We start from the raw sequence: 22,565 nt of genomic DNA, 5'->3' as shown, positions 1-22,565 counted from the left end.
TGTTCTTTTGTCACCCTTTTTCATGGCTAGAATAATCCAGGATTGATGGGTGTGATATTATAGCAGCAGTGAGATCCCTCATTCAGAGATGTATTTGTTTCACCTTTATGCAATGCTCTGGTTTACAGTCCTGTCAAAATCCCTTTATTCCGAACGGACAGGACCTAAGTTAGTCTCTAGTTTAGCATCGGAAAAGATCAACCTTAATCGCAAGGGGGAAACAAGGCGTCTTGTTTATTCCCTGTTGTTTTTGTGTTCACAGCAACACTGTATAATACCTCAGAATTATTTTTTATTCTTTTGCCACTTATGTTTAACTGTCCTTTTACATAAAACATTACATTTTATGCCCTGCAAGCACTGGTGTCTTCTTCTTGAAATGCATGTCTAGTTTTCATATGTGACTTTAAATGCTGTATATAAGACACAGGACAAAATATCCCAAAAAAGAGGCATTTCTAATTTTTTTTTCTTTCAGAAAAAGTCTGTGAACAAAATGTGCTGCCATGCCCTGGTGTATTGAGTTGTGGTTGCTAAGGTGCTCTGAGTGATTGTTAGGGTGTTGCTAGGGTGTTTGGGGTGGTTGTTAAGTGGTTACTCACTGGCTCAAGTTAAAAGAGCCTATCATCAAGGCTTTGAAATCCTGGTCTCTGGATATGGCTCAGAGGGGTTTTTCACCTCTTTTATCATCTTCCATTTGGAAACCATAGCCAGCCTATAATAACACCCCTCTACTTAAAAATATATCATCATATATCTGCAACACAAATAGTGCAGGTTTTATTCAAATCCCTAAGTGTGCACACCTGCTCCCACATAAGATTCACAGATTTTTACCCCTTTAGGACATTATATGTATGCAGTGTTTGATATGAGATCCAGGGAGGGTTTTGACTCTCACCTGTCTATAATTAAGTGTTTTTTTTCTTTCTCTCCACGTTTCCTCTCTCTCTTTGGTCTGGTGAGATTAAAGTGAAGTAAAGGTATTGATTGACTTCCTGTGAGGTTATTGACTTACTCCACTGTGGTTACTGTAATCAGCTTGATGAATTGTAAGAGAGTGAACTAGCAGGGATGAACAAACAAACGTGGCTGTAGTTTATTTCTGTAGTTTATTTTCTGTAGTTATTCACCAGTGAGAAGAGTGGCACTTTAAAAGCATCTAGGGTTGAGCTAGAGAGATGTTTGGAGGAAACGCATACAGATGCAAAAAGGCATGAGCCTATGTCAATTCCGTCAGACATCCCACCTGTCAATCCACCAGAATACCAAATGGAGGTCTGTGCACCTAAGTGGAAAGAGATAGAGCAGGTTGTGAGAAAGGCAAGGGCTTCATCATCTCCAGGGACTAATGGAGTTCCGTACAGAGTGTACAAGAGTGATTCAGGAGTTCTACGAATTCTGTGGAAATTGATAAAAGTGGCTTGGGAAAAGCAGGTTGTACCTAGAGCATGGCGCCGAGCAGGGGGAGTCTTTATACCCAAAGAAAAAGATGCTACAAGCATCAGTCAGTTTCGCCCTATTTCACTATTAAACGTCGAAGGCAAGATTTTCTTCAGCATTATTCCTCAGAGATTGTCAACCTACCTATTAAAGAATGGCTTCATTGACACTTCAGTTCAAAAAGCGGGCATTCCAGGATTCTCAGGATGCTTAGAACACATCAGTGTTATCTGGCAACGAATTCAATTAGCTAAAAAGGAGAGGAAGGAGCTCCACGTGAGATTCCTGGATTTGGCTAATGCATATGGTTCCGTGCCACATGAGCTTCTTTGGGCATCATTTGATTTTTTCAGGGTACCGATGTCGATAACAAATTTAGTGAAAGCCTATTTTGGAGATTTGCAATTTAGTTTCTCAACTCCAGAATTCAGCACTACATGGCAATGCTTAGAGATTGGAATAATGGCAGGATGCACCATTTCTCCACTGGCTTTTACCATGGCAATGGAAGTAATCATTAGGGCATCAAAATGGGTAGTAGGAGGAGAGCGCTTGGCTTCTGGGATGCGACTACCACCAATCAGAGCATACATGGATGACATGACAACCATGACTACAACGGTAGCCTGCACTAATCGGTTATTGGGGAAGTTAAAAGATAATATTGAATGCGCATGAATGCAATTTAAGCCCTCTAAATCAAGGAGCATCTCAATAATTAAAGGCAAGGTAGTAGATAAAACATTCTTCATTAATGGTGAGGCAATACCAACAGTTTCTCAGAAGCCAGTGAAGAGTCTAGGGAGATGGTACGATGGGGATCTAAAGGACACAGTTCGAGTGGGAGAAGTTAGATGACAAGCAGTAGAAGGGTTGAAGAGCATAAACAGCTGTGCTCTACCAGGCAAACTGAAACTCTGGTGCTTTCAGTTTGGTCTACTGCCGAGGATGCTGTGGGCACTGACTGTGTACGAGGTTTCTTTGACAACGGTGGATAAGCTGGAAGCGTTAATAAGTTCATACATCAGGAAATGGTTGGGAGTTCCACGTTTCCTCAGCAGAGTGGGACTTTATAGTAAAGGAGTATTGCAGCTGCCAGTCTCTGCTTTAACCGAGGAGTTTAAGTGTGCCAAGGTCAAACTGGAAATGACTTTAGCAGAGTCACGCGACAAATGTGTAAGGGAGGCAGCCCCTGTGGTAAAAACTGGTAGAAAGTGGTCAGCAAAGAAATCTGTAGTAGAGGCAAAGGCTGACCTTCAAATTGGGGATATCGTGGGACAGGTACAGCATGGAAGAGGGGGTTTTGGGCTGAGTTTAGCTCCTCCTAAATGGCACAAGGCAGGCCCAGCTCAAAGGAGGAAGCTGGTAGTCAACGAGGTGCGAAAGCAGCAGGAGAGGATGAGATGTATAAAGGCCATTTCCCAGGCCAAGCAGGGAGAGTGGATGAGATGGGAGAGTGTGGAACAACGCAAAATGGGCTGGCAAGACCTTTGGTCAATGGAAGAGAATAGGATCAGTTTCCTTATTAGGTCAACATATGATGTTCTCCCATCACCGCAGAACCTAAACCTCTGGGTAGGAGAGGATTCCTCTTGTCCTTTGTGTTCATCACCTGCCACATTAAGGCACATTTTGACAGGATGTAAGGTGGCTCTTAGCCAGGGTCGGTTTACTTGGTGCCATGACCAAGTATTGCGATGTTTGGCTTTAGCATTGGAAGCCACGCGTAGTATGACCGATAAGTTGCCGCCTTTTCTAGCAAAACATTACACGCAGAAGACAATATTCCTCCGCCCAGGCGAGCAACCACCAAGAAAAGGTGCTAACACAAATTCTCGCCCAGGACAACTGGAAGCTGCTAGGGACAGGAAGATGCTGGCTGATCTTGATCAACGGCTTATTTTTCCACCTGAGATTGCCACCACTAACCTACGACCAGATATTGTTTTGTGGTCTGGATCAGCTCGCATTGTTCAACTGAAAGAGTTAACAGTGCCATGGGAGGATGCGGTAGATGAGGCATATGAGAGGAAGAAACTGCGGTATGCTCATCTAGCTACTGAAGCAGAACAGTGAGGATGGAGAGTCGAGGTTAATCCAGTGGAAGTGGGTTGTCGAGGTTTTGTGGCACACTCTACAACCCGGTTCCTCAGAGACGTCGGATTCAGTGGCCAAGAGTTGCGTCGCACAGTAAATAACTTATCTGAAGCAGCAGAAAGGAGCAACTGGCTGTGGTTGAGATGGAAAGATTCTAGCTGGCTGTGTACAGGCCGCCATGCTACGGTTTCGTCGATTTCTTGAAAACTTGAAGAGTCTGTTGCTTTATTTGTATAGGTTGTATAGTATTTACAGTCATTACGTTCCTGTGTATATTGCGTGAATGACGGGTGGTTGGGCAGATATTGTGTTTTGCGGTAGGTGGTAAGCCATACGGGACCATTGCCACTGAAACTGCATATTAACGCACCAGTGGGGCTCGACAGCCTTAGTCAAACGGGTTGGCGCGTATGGTTGGGTTGCGGAGAGATTGTGAGATTGTGGTTAGGTCTCAGCAGCAACTGTTGGTTTATTTGTATAGGTTGTATAGTATTTACAGTCATTACGTTCCTGTGTATATTGCGTGAATGACGGGTGGTTGGGCAGATATTGTGTTTTGTGGTAGGTTGTATGCCATACGGAACCGTTGCCACTGAAACTGCATATTAACGCACCAGTGGGGCTCGACAGCCTTAGTCAAACGGGTTGGCGCGTGTGGTTGGGTTGCGGAGGGATTGTGAGATTGTGGTTAGGTCTCAGCAGCAGGAGGGATGTAGAGGTTAGTAAGCTGGGCTTAGTTGAGTGGGGAACGGAGGGGGGTGACTCTGGGACGCCAGAGTCACTGTCGAGCCCTCTTCAGGTGTCGTGGGCTAGTCGACGAAACACTGAGGATGGAAGGTGCCCACTTGAAGACCCTAGAGATGTTCCCTACTCCGCTCAATCCAGAGGGTTCTTATGGTTCATTGGGTTCATTGCACAGTGGTTGCAGCCGTTGTGTGTGCTGACGCGCAATACACTGCAGCTATTAACACCAGACAGAAGGAGATTCACGTCACCAGGTTGAAAGAAGCGTAAATGGATGTAGAAGCATAGGTTACTGCAAAGCTACGTCTTAATTATCTTGGCGAAAGCCGAGTACAAATCAGCGTGAAGTTTTAACATCTACTCTTGTGTAATGGAAATCTGGGGCCGTCAGTCCTAAACACACCTCAACACACAAAGGTTGTGATTTTCCAAAAGCATTAGTTCTTGTAACACTTTGCCTCTGCGCCACTAGAGCTGTTGTCATGAGCAATTCAGTTTGCCTGTTCAATCGAATCCGGCTAGTACCCTAAAGCGATTCCATTTAGCTGAACAATATTTTATGGGTACTCATTTCAGTGCTTGAATAGAAATCCTACAAAATTGATGTAGGTCAATGGTATTTGTCATCTGGAGTGTTTCAACCTTTATCACCAAGGACGTTTTAAATTGATCAGAAGTGAGGAAAAAAATATTTATAGACTTTACAATGAGGATTCATTTAACATTAGTTAACTACTTTTAACATGAACTAAGAATGAGTATTACTTCTACATAATTTATGGTTACAATTTATTTTAAGGTGTCCGTGTTACAGTGTAATTGTGCATTTAAGTGTAATAATAATTAACTACATACTTACTATAGGGTTAGGAGGATTGGGGTTTGGTTTAGGGTTAGTTGCATGTAATTATGCAAAATGTATAGTTAATACTACAGTAACTACATGTAACGTAGTTTTACTGCATTTATTAATTTTAGTAACTGTTAATGTCAAAATTTACTACTATCTTTAAGATCAAAAGTTGTATCTCTTAACATGTACTATGAACAAACATGAAAATTTGTATTAACTAACTGTGACTCTTCAGGTCCAAATGAAGACTAAGACACGTGACACTGAAGACTGGAGTAATGGCTGCTGAGAATCACAGGAATAAATTACATTTTAAAATATATTTGAATAGAAAATATTTATCTTTAATTGTAATAATGTTTCACAGTATTATTGTTTTAACTGTTTTCCCCCCCTCGGTCAAATAAAAACAGCCTTGTTGAACCTGCTTCTTTTCTTTTCGTTTATTGATGTCAATTGTTAGCTATTTTTGTGTGTCCGCTTCAGTAATGGGTATCTCCCATTGGTTTTTTATTCATTACATTGCCTAGTTGCCATCCGAGGATGATGAATTCTTGCTGTGTGGCTGCAGAAATTAGAGTTCATTTCAGTTCAACTCTCAACCTTTCCCTACCTTTACTATTTGCCAGGGAACATCCGAATGAATGGAACTCTCACCTTCCGTCTTTCATTATATTTATTGTGAGTAATTGATTATTCTCTATAACGAGCAGTAGAAATGCTTAAGCCTTAGTTTCCATTATGAACCCAATGAACTTTTACTTCTTAAGGACCTCTATAATGACCACAGGCCACTAATGAGTCTCTCCTGCAAACGGTTGTTATGGCAGCAGCAAGCCGTCGATCCTGTGGACATATATGGACTTGTTGCCACGCTAATGGTGTATTATAATTGTAGTTGGTTTGTACGAGTATGAGTGACTTGCTGTTTTGCATTTCTCTGGTTTTACTGTCATAGGAGTAAGGTTAGTCTGAACTGAACGCAGTCTTACATATCCTGCATAACAAGCGCTGGGCGCATGTGTAAATGTGTACGTGCCAGAGTGTGAAACAGTGTATTTTTAGTTTCTCCCAGACTGTGCAGAGGAGGTGCAGAGACTGCTGGATCTCAGCCCAGACTTCCAGCTCTGATAATGTGTGTGAGTCCCCGTCTACAGCATCCATAGTGTCTGGATAGAAAGGTTGACGTGCATTTTTTTTCCCTCGAAGATGGGTGTCATTGTTGTAAAAGTTTTTGACAAAACTGTGCGAGGTGTTGCAGATTGGAGTGAGTTGCATCTGTGATGTATTTTTAGCTCCACGGCCTACCTTACGGGCCCACATTTGCCCATCTTATAAAATTACAGAACTTTTTGGGGTTCAAAAGTGGGGCAATGCACAATTATACAAAGTTGAAGGGTTGGATTTCACAGCAGTAATGGCTTTATTGAGAGAGTAACTGTTGATCGCAGGGTTTCTTTGTTGGTTGGCAGGTTTTGAAGTTTCTAATGAGATCTGATGAGACTGGTTTATTTAAGGCAAATGCTGTACTGGCTAGATCACTAGCTCACATTACTAAACATCAGCCTTTGCTACGCTCCAAACCAAGAGACCTTTAAAGCGATTAAAGTTCATATAATTCCATCCTCTTGTCATATCATTTTTTGAAATAAGAGTTTTTGAAATAAGAGTTTGATGTATTATGTAGTCAGGCTTTTTAAAATTCACAATCCAAGGCTTCCTAACCAGACCATTTATTGAAACTAAGTTGCAGAAACATCTGATTTATAGACTGAAATGTGTTTACATCTTGACACTTATTCACTATTCAGAAACATAGCCTTCTTTGAAAGACAGGGTGAGCTCATTATAAGATGTTAAGGGACTGTTCGTTTTCTTCTTTAAAGGGCTACCGGGGGAGTTTCGAGATCTATAGTCAAAATAGATTTGACCCTCCCTTCGCCAGCAATACATTCTATGACACTCCAAAATGATTGTGAAAAAAGGCACGACTTTCCCCGATAATTTATTGATTACTTCTGTACTGGTTTGAGCTTGGCAAAGATGTTCAGATAGCCATTGTTTTTTTACAACCATGACAAACGACTTAGTGTAACTCTCGCCAAAATGCAACCTAGGGTCTTCTTGTGAATCTACCTTAGTCAAACTTTTGTTTAACAGCATTATTAGGATGGAAACGCCACTTTTAAGACTGACCGTATTTTCGTTTTTGGTCAAATTGCCTTTTGAATATGAGTGCTAGGGGCACTACTATGATAGCATCAAAATCTTTTTTTTTAAAACACTAAGAAGGTTCTACACAACATGAAAATTTGCTCGAATTATCACCAGGGCCTCTACACATGAACTCAAGGATTGAGAACATTGTTTGTGTAGCCTCGCCGTTGAGAATAAGCCTTCTGCGGGACGAGCCTCCAAATCTGTAGCCGCTGGCCTTCACCTCGCCGCCTTCACCTCGCCGCCTTCAGTCACCGTACCTGCTACGCTTTCCGGCATCTATATCCTTTTACCTCTGCTGAGAGTGTGTGTTCACCGCCGCGACTCACACTCTCTCTCTCTCTTATCTAAAAGAGCAAGCGTCTTTTTAAAGATGCCTCATTCCTGTGGCTCGTGCCAATCCGCCCTCAGCGACGGGGACTGCCATGTCATCTGCGTTTCCTGCCTGAGTGAGGATCATGCAGCTCTCGCGCTCGATGACGGTGGTTGCCATCATTGCGAGCTATTGCCATTGCGACTCTGAAGACTCGCCTGGCATTTTATCTCCGAGTCTGCACTTTCGTCCGCTATAGTACTCAACGGGTCCCCGAGCCTTCTCCAGCCGGTTTGCCCGCCAGCTTCGCCAACTTCAGGCTGTGTGTGTGTAGAGTTTGCGTGTATGTGCATTTCATATGTATTTGTTTGAGTACTGATGTTGACGAGTTAACTCCTTAGGTATCGAAATCTAGAACCGAACAACATGTCATTTTTTGATACTTGATAGTATCGAGGCAATTCGGTCGGTACCTAAAAAGTATCGAATTCGGTACCCAGCCCTACCCATTGCTCTTCATTCCGAATGCGAATGAACCATAGGCATAATAGGTTGCATTTGTGGGTGGGACAGGTAGGACATGTCCCCACCACTTTTTTTATTTTAAAAAAATCAGCTTTGGTGAGCATGAGCTCTTTATAAAAGATTTTTTGTTCCTTTGTGCTTTTTTTGTTCCTTTTTGCACTGGCTAGGGGCATGAGTCAAACTAAAAAAAATAAAACCAAAGTTTTTCTGAGGTAATGTGTTATGTAATCTTGTTCAAATGGATTTCATAAAATTTGGACCGAAAAAAGTATCGTTAGGAACTGGTATCGAAACTGAGGTATCGAAATTGGCACCGGATCGAAAGATTTCAATTCATATCACTCTGCAACATTATTTTGACATGGTTTGTGTTTACTATTAAGGGTGAAAGAAGGGGTGAATATGGGCATGGGCAGTTTACGTTTTTGCTTTTAATTTACCATGAAATCAAAATGGACAATTCTTTTTTTTATGGAATATTGGAGTGGTTATTATAAATGATGTATCCGTGCACATCATTGTTTTTTAAAAATTCAAGTGTCCTTAATCTTTAATCAAAATAACATTCCCTCTTTCTTGCTATGGCATTCCTTCTCTGATGACTTGTTCACTGATGTGAGGGCGGGACAATAACCTCACTCCTCCAGCAACCTGTCAATCACATGAGATCACAGCAATAGAAAACAACAATGATCCATTGATCCCGTCCATTGATCCAATCAATTTTGTCAGATGGACAAAATGAAGTCCCACCCTACATTTTTTTTTCTCCTTCAAGAAGCCGTTTCACTGTAATCGCAATAGTGAAGAAAGTATGATCGCAACTTCCGTTTCATGCCGACTTTAACTCTGCATCTGCATTCATTATTCAATATATATATATATATATATATATATATATATATATATATATATATATATACACTATATACATATATATATATATATATATATATATATATATACACTATGTATATATATATATATATATTTGTTTTCTTTTTGTTTTTTTGCAAAATTATTCAATCTATTCAACACTACATACTATGTTTTAGGAGGGTGTTTTGATTATTACCATACACTTTTAAAAATTAAAAAAAGGTTAAAGCTGCATTCTGTAACTTTTTTGGGTTAAAAAGTACATAACCAGCCAGTGTTCAAAACTATCTGCTTGCCTTAGCTCGATTCAAAACGGTAAGCTTGTAATAATGTTTTTAATTCTAGTGGTACTGGTGGATTTCCACGGGAAATTCAAGCATGTCTTTGCGTCATTTATTACATTTACATTTATTCATTTAGCTGACGCTTTTATCCAAAGCGACTTACAATTGCTATATTTCAGAGGTTGCACGCCTCTAAAGCAACTAGGGGTTAAGTGTCTTGCTCAGGGACACATTGGCTCACAGTGGATTCGAACCCGATCTCTCACACCAACGGCATGTGTCATATCCACTGCGCCATCACCACCCATCCTCCCACCCACCACCCACCACCCACCGCCCACCGCCCACCGCCCACCGCCCACCGCCCACCGCAAAGACATCAGCTATCGGCTAGTAGGCTATATTGCGAGTCAGGATGCACTTGATATCATTAAACTTATCAATTTGAAGGCGGATCCAGAAAGGTATAAACGACAATCGCCAGTGACAACTGGAGATTCACCCATTGTAAAATGCAAAAGACTTCATTCGGACTTCGGAGTGGCTACAGAAAGAAAGAGACTGCAACCGGGCCCATGCGAAAACAAGGATAATATCGGAAGGGCATTAAATGTAGTCACGCAATGCTGACGTTGTTAACATTAACAATTTGAGAACAAAGTATAATTTGATAAGCGATCTTAAGATTTAATCAGCGCGATTTACTGCAATACTTTTTTCCCCTTAGTTGGTCAGAACAAATGTTCAGATGACATTTTCTATTGAAAATTCTTATGTTGGTCATACTTCCAAAAAGTATAATCTGTGATTCCGAATGACAGTATCCACACCAACTGACAGCCTCAATTCTCCTCAAAACATTGGATTCATCTGTGCTGTGCCGTGCCGAGGCACAACCCACGTAAAGTTGATAATAGCGCAAATAACTGCAATTGCAGATTTCGAACAGAGATGGCGACAAAGAGGAAAAACTACTAACTGCAGCTTTAAAATTGAAAATTATTAATTGAAAAAATTATTAAAATGGTCTTCACACTAAGAAATTGGTTCTACCTGTGCTGCCATGTGATATTAAATGCTATTGTAAGCAATTTTGTCACACTATTGCAAACTGTTTTTGCTGCTACTGCCATGTTACTGAATAATGTAGCCAAGTTAATACATTTAGTTAGTTAGTTAGTTAGTTAGTTAGTTAATTTATTTAGTTAATACACATGCTTAAAAAAATCAGTATATTATGCACATCATTGGGATGTTTTTTTCTCTTAAGTTAAACATTGGAGATTTAGGTTAACCATGATGGTCGTATGTAACTGAAAATAGTGCCAGAATTTATTCTGTTCTGTCCGAGTTGAAAGATCCCAACATATAATCTAAAATATTGTATGTGTCAAAGAGTGAGAACACTCATGAATCCCTGTCTTTGTTCTCGAAATGTCATACTATGTTACAGTACCGTTTCCTTCAGGGAAGAGTCTCAGTCTCTGCGTGTGCGGGGGTTGCACTGCCAAGAGCTCCGGGTGACAGAACAAAGAATGTTCTTTTCTATTCTGTTCTATTCTATTCTTTTCTGCCCTTTTCTAAATCAGACCCCACCATCCTGTTAGACCTTTTGCCTACATGTTTGTTTGGTGTCACCTTTTGGGCAAGAAACAAGGCTGCCAGAACAAAATTCTTTAGTTTAGAGATAAAGTATTGAGTGTTGGTACTGTATAATTCACCAATCTGTTCTACAGTAGTTTCTACATAATTTTTGACCACTAACTTTCTCCATTTGCCGTATATTTGTTCAGTCTAATTGTTTTGATGATCAAGGTCTGTGTATGACTGTGTGTGAAGTAACATACTGAGTCCTGTAGAATGCAATTCATCAAACTTTTTTTTAAGTGTAATGAAATAAAAAATAACTGTACAGTACATACCCATGAAACCAAATAATGCTGCTTTACAGTAATTAATGTTTTATGTTTAATTTACGATCTCATTATCAGATTTGCTTTGATAATGATCACATACTTTGATGTTGTGCTTAACTAATTAAAATGATTTATTTTGTGTTATTTTTATAGACTTTGGCAACTGCAGCAGAGAAATTCCAAATGGAGCATCAATGGAAAGATGAATTTGAAGTAAGTTCTTCTACAACACATGTGTACTGAACACTTACAAGGTGCTACAACACATACAATTACAATCTATTTGATTTCCCCCCCTGTTTCACGTACAAGGCTTAAGTCTAGTCCCAAACTAAAATGCATGTTTGAGCTCTTTTAAGTTGTCAGTGTCATTGTTTTGTCTCAAGATGCACACCAGTATAGCTTTTTTTTTTGAAGGCACGTTTATAACGTTCCCAACCTTTTTAGCCTTAAGTTATCTCACAACACCATCAATTAGCCTCAAATAGCCTACCCCTTCATCAACACCCAACCAATGAATCAATGTTTTGGGTAAAAAAGACTGGACAAAATACAAGTATTTTTTATTTTTATATTTTAAATCCAACATTTGATGGAAAATAAACACTTTTATTTTCAAATTAAAAATACACAATAACCAGTAGAAGGTGACAACGGAGCACTTATTGGCTCATGTTAGCCATTTCCGCTCCCGAATATAGTTTTTTCACAGGTTTTGCTTTTGAATTTATATTTAGACATTATAAAACCACTATGTTTAAAAGAATCAATTTGATCAAAGTTTAACACTTTTTTGTACTAATGCCTGAAGTGGAAGTCACAAAGTCTCATGAAAAACAATGACTTTTCATCAAATTGTGATTGAATTACACAGAAAGCAAGCAACGAGCACTCTCTAATCACTGAAGCTGTCAGTCAGTTCAGCGCAAGTTCACAGACCTTTTGTAAGCATGTAGGACTGGGACTAAACACAAACTCTTTTAGTGTTTTAAGGGATATTGGATGGTAACTTAAACACCTCTGATTGGCTATTACTGTCAACAGACATGCCTGTGATAGACTACAATACTCAATGCTGCAATCACATTCTAAATGGATGCATTTGCAGTGATTAATGCGCCAAGCTGGGGCGAATTTTTGGCCTGCCTATTCCGCCTAAGCGGAAAATAAAGTAAGCAAAATCTAAATCTTTTTGTGTACTCCTGGAACGTATACCCCTGGTTGGCAGTGGTACCCCACTGACTATCATTGTATGGAAAAAAAAGACGGTAGGCATTTTGCTAAATATCCAATTCTGTGTTCCACAGAAGAAAGTAAGATTTGGAACAATTTTAGGGTAAGCAAATGATGATAGAATAAACATTTTTGTGTGAACTATCTCTTTAAGGTAAAGTGAGGAATCATGCAAATCTGAATCCACATAAACTCAGGGCTGGTTATCGGAGGGTTGCTGGTTTAAGCAAAGAATAAGCCATTACCTTGAGCAACCGACTTAACCCCAGTAGTATTTGCTGTATATCTTAATGATGCTATACGAATAAATTGAAACTGAACTGAATACATAATTTAATCTGCCATGCATCCCACAGTTCTAGGGTGTAGTTTGCACTTTGCATTAGACATTCTTGCATTAAAAACAGCTAGATAAAATAGAATGCAGTGATCTCGAGACTTTGTCTATTTTTAAATGTACATGCTCAAAAACAGTGAGAGATGCAATGCAAAAGGCCAAAGACATCTGCCTGAATGTGTCTGGGTGTAGCCTGGTGCTTTAAAGAGCATCAATTTAAATATATTTCTGAGAGGGTTTTACAGTGAAACAGCCAACTGTCAGCATACTAATTAAAACACTGCAGTTAAAAATATCAAAATAAACTACCCAGCCTACCTAATCAACTTGCTGACTGTTGGATGACTAGTCAACCATCATGACCCATCTCTACTCACAAGTGACCTGGTGGACTAGGTAACTTGCATAACATCATATCCTACATGGTTCGATAAAAAAGAGTATCAGTTTGCATCCTGCTCATTGAAGTTTGTCTTAGGCAGCGGAAGACATCTTAGACTTCTCACAAGAATAAAATCTGACATGTAATGCAGATTTTTATTAGATCATTCCAAATGAAGGCCGCCAGTCGGAGACGTTTTTGAAATTGATAATACCTCCACTCGATTTCACTGCTTAAATGCTTTGGTGTGCTAGACCTCTTCGTTTAATTAAATGAAATCAAGATTCATTACATTAATTTCAAACAAGTGAATAGATATGTTAACAAATAAATAAATAAACAATCTGATTGTACAATGGCCAGATTGTTTTCCCCTGTGTATATTTGAGTTTGTATTTAAGTGAGATAATGTGTTGCAGCTTAATGGGTCTAATTTCACTACCCACACTCCCTGCAGATGTCTAAAGATTTGATTTCACTGAATACACATTTTGCATTTCTCTAATGGATTTATTTTTACTGTAGAAACACACATCCTCGCGCATACCCACTATATGCCGTGAAGGCTTTTAGCCTTAACCGCAGAGTGGTTTAACAATAGCAGGTTATTCTGACCACTTGCTGTACAACCTGCCATGACCAAGCTTTCTTTAGCTCTCTCTAATGCATTTCACACTTGCTACGAAGCAAATGTCTGACAGTCCAGATCTGTGTTACATGTTGAATGCATGCTTGGCTTAGTACCGTGATACTGTCACTGTATGATTTGCATGATGGGTAGGTTTTCTGAGGACAGAGTAATACTGTACGGGTATAAAGATTTAGGCTGGTATATACTCTTAAACATGAAGGTTCTTTATTGACATCTATGGTTCCACAAAAAAACTTTAAAATACATGGAAACTTTCCATTGTACAAAATGTTCTTTATAGTGGAAAAAGGTTCTTTAGATTATTTAAATGGTTCTTCAATAGCACAAAATAGTTATTCTATGGCAATGTATCAAAAACAAGACCAAAAAATCTTAGGTTTGAACCCCATTATAGCCATAATACTAATTATGTTTATTATCTGAACTGTTTCCAATTTTTTCTTTCTTTCAATTTTCTTATTTTTCTCTTTCTCTGCAGGACGATGATATAGTTTACTTTAATGCCAAGGATAATGTGAGTATATAATTAAACTCTTCACAGACAGACTTCAGCTCACAGACACACTCAGTGTTTTTTTCAAGCACAGATACTAAATCAAACATGAATGCCGCGAGGTCTTCAGTCCAGTTATGACCATGCGTTAGTGAGCTTATGAATGAGTTATTTAAGACAGGCAAGAGATGATCGGAATGTATATTCTTCTCGGTTGACGCACGGTCGGCTGGTGGATACACACTTTTAGTGTGCCATATATCTCAACTGCCAATTAGTGTGTGTAAAACACATGAAGAAAGCTTGTTCATTAGTTTGTGTGAAAGGCGGAAGGAACAGGAACATGTAGAGAATATTAGGTTTTATTCATCAGTGTGCAAAGCACTAGTTTGGAATAGATAGAGTACATGCCATACAAAGCGTTATAAGATGATTATAATGATAGATGAATTGGCAAGACATTTATTTTGATATTGCTATTTGATGTAAACTATCAAACGCAATGTATTTGTTTGAATATATTTTGCTGGGTTTTGATTAGTGTCAAACTGATCTATCAGGTATTATCATCATTTACTCATCCATGTCGTTGAAAACCCATTCAACCTTTTCTTCTGTGGAACACAAAAGGTGACTCCAATTTGTGAATGTGCAAACATTCACTGATGCTCAAGAAGGCGACACAATGCATTAAGAGCTGTGGGAGAAAACTTTTGAACAGGATGATGTGCAAGGTCTTATTTTGGTCAAAGATTATATTTATTAATTTAGTTCTGCCTTCCAGGAGCTATAGACTCACATGTTTCACAGATGACAAAAAGAGTGAAATTTACCCTAACCATCCAATAAAATGCAAAATTACACTCCCTGTTGCCTTGTGCATCAGTAAACGTTTTCACCTTTTTTAATAGTTGTGTGTGACTGAGTCCCTCAATTGTCCACAGTGTGAAAATATGGATCTCAATGTAATACAGTAACAGCTGGAAAGGGTTCAAATATGCAGAAGATACTGGAAAACCGAAGAATGTGTAGGACCTGGAGGATATTTCTGAAGAAGAGTGGGTAGTTTAACTGCTCATGACTAACAAGGGACTTATTCAGGACAGTACTAAATTAAAAATAGCATGCGCTTTTTATGATCCATCTTATTTTGTTCAAATTATTAACATTGTCACAGATTCTGCGAGCAGTTTGTAAACTGTGTGTGTGTGTGTGTGTGTGTGTGTGTGTGTATATATATATATGTATATATATTGTAAAATAAATAAAAAAATAGGCATATTATATTAAAAATAATATCAATCTGCTGTACCTATTGTACCAGAGTTGTTTCTCTTGTTGTTTTTCCTTTCAGCTTGATGCCAATGAAACAGAAGGAAGGAAAAACCGGATCAGACCTGAATTTAAAGAAGACCCGTCATTCAAAAACCGCTTCACCTCCTACAACCATACGGGTGTGCATATCCCTACGGACATATATGACGGCTGTAAGTAACTCCCCCACCCCCCACAGACACGCTTCCATATCGCTCTGCCAGCTCCGCCGTAACATATTATCTACTGCTGGGAATCTGATGAGATGCTCTGCTGCTGATTGCTTTGGATGTCAGTTAGAAAACCGAGTAAAAGTGTGTCTTTGTGAGAGCTTTTTCAGGAGAATTATATAATCTATTTGACAGGAGCAACGACTCTCAGGGGAAACTTTTGTCAGAATAAGTGCAGGTGTGCTTGTTTGGATAAACCCACGGTATGCGTGCGCATCTATTTAAACTCTATATGTGCTTCCTCAATGGTTTTTAAGCAGGGATAGAAGGCTGCCAAGCCATAGTGCCTCAGTTGGCCTGCTGGGATAGCGTCTGGCTCTTTGGTGTTAGACGGCCCTTCCCTATTGACCTTGTCATACACACACCCGTGCACACAAATGGAAGACAAATAAATTCAGGTAATTACTTTGGCCATTGTGCCCTTTGGTAAACAGAGTAGCAGGCTATTTGAAATGACATCAGGTCGGACAGTTGTGCTGTGGTGAGCATAATGTTATAAGGGGGATGCATTTGCTTGCTTTTTAAATAAAGAATACCAAATCAGACCAAGTGATGCTTCAGTCTCTAAGCAGTGAGTTAAAGTATTTCCAACACACACTGGCAGAGGTGTCTGCCCCTGCAATTTATAAGAAGGGAGTTTCCTTGTCACTTGTCTTGTAATTGTATACCATTTTATGCAATTATCTGTGAGTCATTTCCTAATTCTATATTGCTATTTCTAATTTTATGTGTGAGTCATTTACAAAGGCTTTTTGGGTAGGGTTGTTTCATCTGGTTATCTGTAGTTGTGAGTTTGTTGGTTATTAATTATATGTTAATTTTGTGACTGAAGCACGTGTTTTGTGCGTTTAACGATTTAGGGATCCCCCAGACTGAGTAACTAATATTATTATATTCAGGAATTTGATTCTTCTGTTTATATTGATTTTCACATTTTCCGAACTGAGAAGTATGACCCACGTAAAACATGCGATTTACATGGGTCATACTTCTCTGGTTGGAAAATACGGAAATCATAGATCATTTATTATTATTATTATTATTATTATTATTATTATTATTATTATTATTATTATTATTATTATTATTATAGCTGATAACATACCTGCATATTAAAAGTAAATATTACTATTAAAAATAAGTTTTTGTCATTGAGGTCTTGAGGGATATTTGGATATGCAAATGAAATATTTTGTTATATTTTGTAATAATGACTTCAGCTTTGCACGACTTTTACAAGTCGAGTACATACTTTTTATTCAATTTTGGCAGATTTTTTGCCATTTCTTTGCCTTTCATGTTAATTATATGGATAAGATGAGCAGAAAAATCTGCAAAATAACTTCTAATAAATAGGCTGAGTAAATGATGACAGAATTCTAATTTTTGGGTGAACTTTTATATTTAATAGTGGGAGAGATGGAATATAACAAAGTGACAGAAAGAGACATAGATGGGAGGCAGTGCTGTAATTGCTGTGGTCTTGGGTCTGACCTGACCTTGTGCTAGAAGGAAACATGATACGTGTGTAGAATCGAGCTTGTGGCCAGACTCATACTCTGTGCTGAAACACAGTTGTGTGTGAGTAATGTCCAATATTACTGTGTCTATATGTCCATTAATTCCAAAGGTTGTTCACTCTATGTAAGGCAGTGAGAACCTAGTGGCTTTTCTACGGTGACCCTTAAAGCAAAGTTTGCATGCATCAACCTCTTTCAAACACTCAAAAACCACAAATATCCTGGAACCACTGGTACACACACACACACACACACACACACACACACACACACACACACACACACACACACACACACACACACACACACACACACACACACACACACACACACAAATACAGAAATAACATGGATCTGCCACTCCCGCCGGGGAGAAAATTGGATTTTCGTGGATAAAGTAGTACATCGTTAAGGGGTTGCTTGGGGAGGGTGGGAGACCCTCAGCCAACACCAAGAAAAACTTAACAATGATTAAGAGAGACAATTCACAGTGGGTGCCGGCATTTCATCTCCTTCACATCTAAAAGGATGGATGTAATAAGTGGGGGTTGAGGAAATAATCAATACTTCAAATTATATTACCTCAAAGATATTTTATTTCACAATTTTTATTTAAAAACCAAAATGGTTAGATTCAATTTTTCACTTTAGGTTTTTTTTTAATTTTTTTTATTTTTTTATAGGAAGTGTAAGATTGACCAGTATATATAGTAAATCTGTCAGAAGGTAAAATGAACTGTGATGTACTGCAAATGTCCTGTAATGTTCTATTCGGATTCAACTGAAGAAGAAAAAAGTGCCTCTCATGCTTAATTTCCTCATTTCCTTCCTCTCTTTTCTTTTCTCAGACCTGCCCTCTCGCCTCTGTTGCATGCCAGCCAATAAAACTAAAGTTATGGTTGTTATAACAGAATTTTTCATGCTTCATTACAATAACTGTTGACACACAGGCTGTCTTCTCACCTGATTAGCATATCTCCACTAGCACTTCTGACTGCCTATCAGCACGCAGCCTTTTCAGAAGCAAAATGTTTGATAGGATGATTATAGGTTTCCATGGTTCCCTCAGTCATGATGTAATAAAGTCAATCAGTTTGTTTGCGGCTGAGGAGATGAAGAGCCCTCAGTGTACAGCGCAGAATCATTCTGTTAACAGTGGTTGAGATGACGGTAAATTACACCTCTATCTGTGTCTCTCCTCCTCCTCTCTCTGGACTCTATAAGTCACTATAAGCACCATGACCTCTGTAAATAGATTCAAGTTTTCAAAGTATGACCGTGAATCATGTGTTGTGATAAAATTTGTTAGTTCAAGGTAATGTAATCATTTAACTGACTCAGTCAAATATTAATCAATACATTGTGTGTTATTGCCTGTGTATTCCAGCCACCATTGTTTTGAATGAGCTGAACTGGACTGAAGCGTTGGAAGATGTCTTCAAGAAAAACCGAGAAGAGGATCCAACGCTACTATGGCAAGTGTTTGGCAGTGCTACTGGATTAGCTCGCTTTTACCCAGGTAAGTGCTTGTGTTGGTTTAACTATTCACACATGCACATTACAATCAGAACTCGCACACACACACGCCCAGCCTCCTCCCTACCTTTGCAAGACTCTGCTGGCTCTAATTGGTAAACATAGCATGAAGTCCCGGCTCAAATTACACCAAATTTTCATAACAAATTATGAGATCAAATATCTCAGCAGAGGGCTCATTGTATTCTTCTGAAATTTAATGATGACAGAGGAGAAAATTAATGAGGCGCTCAATTCATTTTCATTACTTTCAGAAAAAAACCCCGGTGCATATAAACCGTACGTTAGCCACTGTTGAACCATATCCCTTAAAGGCTTTATAAGAGTTGGGGGTAGAGGAATAATTCAACCAAAATGTTTGTAAATCTCATGTTTCACCAAATCTGTGTGACTTTTTTTCTTTTTCTTTTGTATAACACTAAATATGAATTTTGGAAGAATGTTTTCACTATTCTTTGTTTAATATAATAAAAGTGAGTGGGACCTGGGGCTGTCAATCTTCAAAAAAGGACTCAAAAAAGCATACAAGTGGTCCGTATGACTTCTGAAGCCATTCAAACACCTTTGTGAGAGGAACAGATCAAAATGATCAGATCTTCCACTCCACTGGGCTGTTAACAGTTGCAGTCGGATCATTGAATCGTTGAACTGGAGAAAACCAGATCATTGAATGAATCAGTCAGACTGGGTTTGTGAACCAGATTCATTGACTCAGAAGAATGATTCACAAATAGGGTATCACTACTTCTCACATGAACTCTTATGAATGCGACATGCAGTGCAAATGTCAGTTCCCTATCGGTCAGTCACTACAACGTAGGTCATGACTGACCAATAGGAATCTCGCTAGAGAGGCCAATCTACTTCGAGTGAAACTAAAACAAGCCAATACACATTGGCGTGCAATCATTTGTATCAGCTGCGCGCCCTCGTTAGCGCGGGTATAAACGAGCAGCTGGTGCGATTGCACACTAGCTTTTTGCTTCGGAGCCAAACACTTCGATGTCTCTGCTTTCAGTTGAAACCAACTACTACGAGCCTTTCTGGACCTCTCCTTCCCGGTGCGGGCGTGACAGCACGGCAGCGCGAGCAGTTTCTCTTTCTCTCTCTTTCTTTTTTTTTAATTTATTTTAAAAACTGAGCAAAGAAAAAGAGCTGTTTTAACAGCTGGTGAGGTGCGCTTCAGAGCGCTTAAAAGCTGTTATAACAGCTGGTAAGGTGCGCCTGGCAAGCGCTCAAAAGCTGTTGTAACAGCTGGTAAGACCTCCAGCGAGAGAGATCCAGCGCACAGACGGGTGCACATTCCCGTCTGTGATCGCTGTGGCTGTTCCCCTGCGTGCTTCAGCACCAGTGAGAGTAGTCCCTAAAAGAGCTCACACAGATAGTTCGCGTCTTTTTCAAGATGACGTTCTATCTGTGTGTTTCTGGATGCGGTCGTTACCTGGGGTCGCGGGATGGTCACGATCGCTGCCTCGTGTGTCTGGGCCTCGAACACGCACAGGCAGCGTTCGTGGATGAGTCATGTACCCATTGTGGGAAGATGACCATCTCGGAGCTGAGGTCGAGACTCACGTTCCTGCAAAGGGGCGGAGTCCCCGTGCCTGCACCTCGTTCCAACCCCCCTTCGCGGGTTGCTTCGGGCAGTGACACGGGTGATCTGAGGATTACAGTGAGCGCGCTTCCTTCGGGGAACCAACCCCCTAGGAACCCTCACTCCTCTCATGCTCCGCAACCAGTTGAGCTGCCAACGGAACGTTCTGGACCGTCCTCGAGATGTGTACCGGTCGTTTCGTTCGGCGCTCCCTGCGACGACCAGATGTCGATCGCTGCATCGGAGGGTGGGTCAGACCTCTCTGCGGACGACGGCTCGGAGCCGCTGCCTCCTTCAGGTGTGTCAGCGGTGCCCGAGTCGGACCCGGAGATGATGGCCATGCTTTCCCGGGCCGCCAACAGGATCGGGCTCGTGTGGAACCCTCCACCGTGTCCCGAGCCCTCGAGGTTGGACGATTGGTATCTCGGGGTGGCGCGCGCTGGTTCTCAGCAACCCACCCCAGTGCCTTTCTTCCCGGAAGTGCATGAGGAGCTCACAGGGACGTGGACGGCACCTTTTACTGCCCGAAACCGTCTCGGTGGCTCCTCCTCCCTCACCACCCTTGATGGCGGGGCAGCTAAGGGATACGCGCGTATCCCGCCAGTGGAACGGGCCGTTGCTATGCAACTGTGCCCTAACTCCACTTGGCGTGGAGAACCGTGTCTTCCTTCCCGGGCCTGTAAGTACTCGTCGGACCTGACCGGCAAGGCTTACAAGGCCTGTGGGGAAGCTGCCTCTGCCATGCACGCTATGGCGTTGTTGCAGGTTCATCAGGCCAAGGCACTGAAGGACCTGCACGAGGGTGGTCATGATCCACAAGTTCTCCAAGAACTTCGTGCCGCAACTGACCTCGCGCTCCGTGCGACGAAGGTCACTGCGCGGTCAGTGGGTCGTGCGATGTCCACACTAGTGGTCCAGGAACGCCACCTCTGGCTGTGTCTGGCTGACATGCGGGAGACCGACAAGATCAGGTTCCTTAACTCCCCCGTGTCCCAGACCGGCCTCTTCGGCGACGCGGTCGAGAACTTCGCCCAGCAGTTCTCGGCTGTACAGAAGCAGACTGAGGCCATTAAACATATCCTGCCGCGGCGGTCAGCTGCTGCCTCCACCCCACCGCCCGCGGCTCCTCGGTCTGCTCGTCGCCGTGGGCGTCCGCCTGCGTCTGCCCCTGCTCCCGCGCCGCAGCAGCAGCCTCCATCCAAGCGGCACCGTGGAGCCAGTCGCAGGCAGGGCGCCCCGCCCGTCCAGGCCCCCGCCAAGAGGGGCGGCAAAGCCAAGGGTAAGCGGCCCTAGGACGGGCGACCCAGAGGTGGAAGGGACTGCTCTCCAGGAGACGATGACTGCATCGCTCCCTCCCCCGGAAGAGGGCCGGGTGGAAAATCCTTTGTTCCGTTTTGTTTGTGTTCCGCCGCTGGCCTTAAAACCAGCGGTACCCAAATTTTCAATAAAAGAGCAGTTTCTATCATCTCTGGGTCCGAAGAGGGCCCGGAGAGTAGTGGGGGGTCAGAATCCTCACCACTCTCATCCGCCTCTTCTATCGCCAGCCGGCAGCTGCGTACGGTCCGAGAACGCCATCGAGCCGCCTCCCGCACCTCCTGCCCCGTGGAACCAGGTAAGTGCTGCACAGCACACTCAGACCCCGCTACGGGCCGCCTCCCAGAGAGAGCCTCCCGAGCTGCGTCCCTGTGTTCCACCTCGCTGCCCCACTCCGGGTACGCCTTCGGTCCCTTTGGTCCCGCTTGTACGGTCTCTGCGAGCCTGGTTAGCGCTCCCCAGGCCGTCTCGCTGGCTCATTCGAACCATCAGGCTCGGCTATGCGATTCAGTTCGCCCGGCGTCCCCCCAAGTTTCGGGCCATCCACTCCACTACAGTGAGAGCAGCCGATGCCCATGTCTTGCGTGCGGAGATCGCAGTCCTACTGGCGAAGGATGCGATAGAGCCGCTCCCTCCAGCCGATATGAGGTCAGGGCACTACAGTCCCTACTTCATTGTACCCAAGAAAGGGG

The 22,565-nt window shown here is 41.6% G+C and overlaps 1 protein-coding gene across 9 annotated transcripts in view; it reads left to right on the top strand.

The window, feature by feature from the left end:
- The window catches only part of LOC143696854 (voltage-dependent calcium channel subunit alpha-2/delta-1), a 157,551-nt gene that overhangs the window by 63,423 nt on the left and 71,563 nt on the right, over nucleotides 1-22,565 (top strand). For all 9 annotated transcript variants that reach the window (XR_013186066.1, XR_013186067.1, XM_077193648.1 and 6 more), the window contains exons 4-7: nucleotides 11,425-11,484; nucleotides 14,354-14,389; nucleotides 15,723-15,855; nucleotides 18,820-18,951. Coding sequence is in view for 7 of the 9 variants with exons in the window: in XM_077193648.1 (XP_077049763.1) it covers nucleotides 11,425-11,484; nucleotides 14,354-14,389; nucleotides 15,723-15,855; nucleotides 18,820-18,951 (361 nt within the window). In the remaining 2 variants the exon portion in view is untranslated. The remainder of the gene's footprint in view (nucleotides 1-11,424; nucleotides 11,485-14,353; nucleotides 14,390-15,722; nucleotides 15,856-18,819; nucleotides 18,952-22,565) is intronic.

The sequence above is a fragment of the Siphateles boraxobius genome, unplaced genomic scaffold, assembly GCF_051911475.1.
Source record: "Siphateles boraxobius isolate OS27281-9 unplaced genomic scaffold, OSU_SipBor_1 31, whole genome shotgun sequence".
NCBI lineage: Eukaryota > Metazoa > Chordata > Actinopteri > Cypriniformes > Leuciscidae > Siphateles > Siphateles boraxobius.
This window is presented reverse-complemented; position numbering and strand designations above follow the sequence as displayed.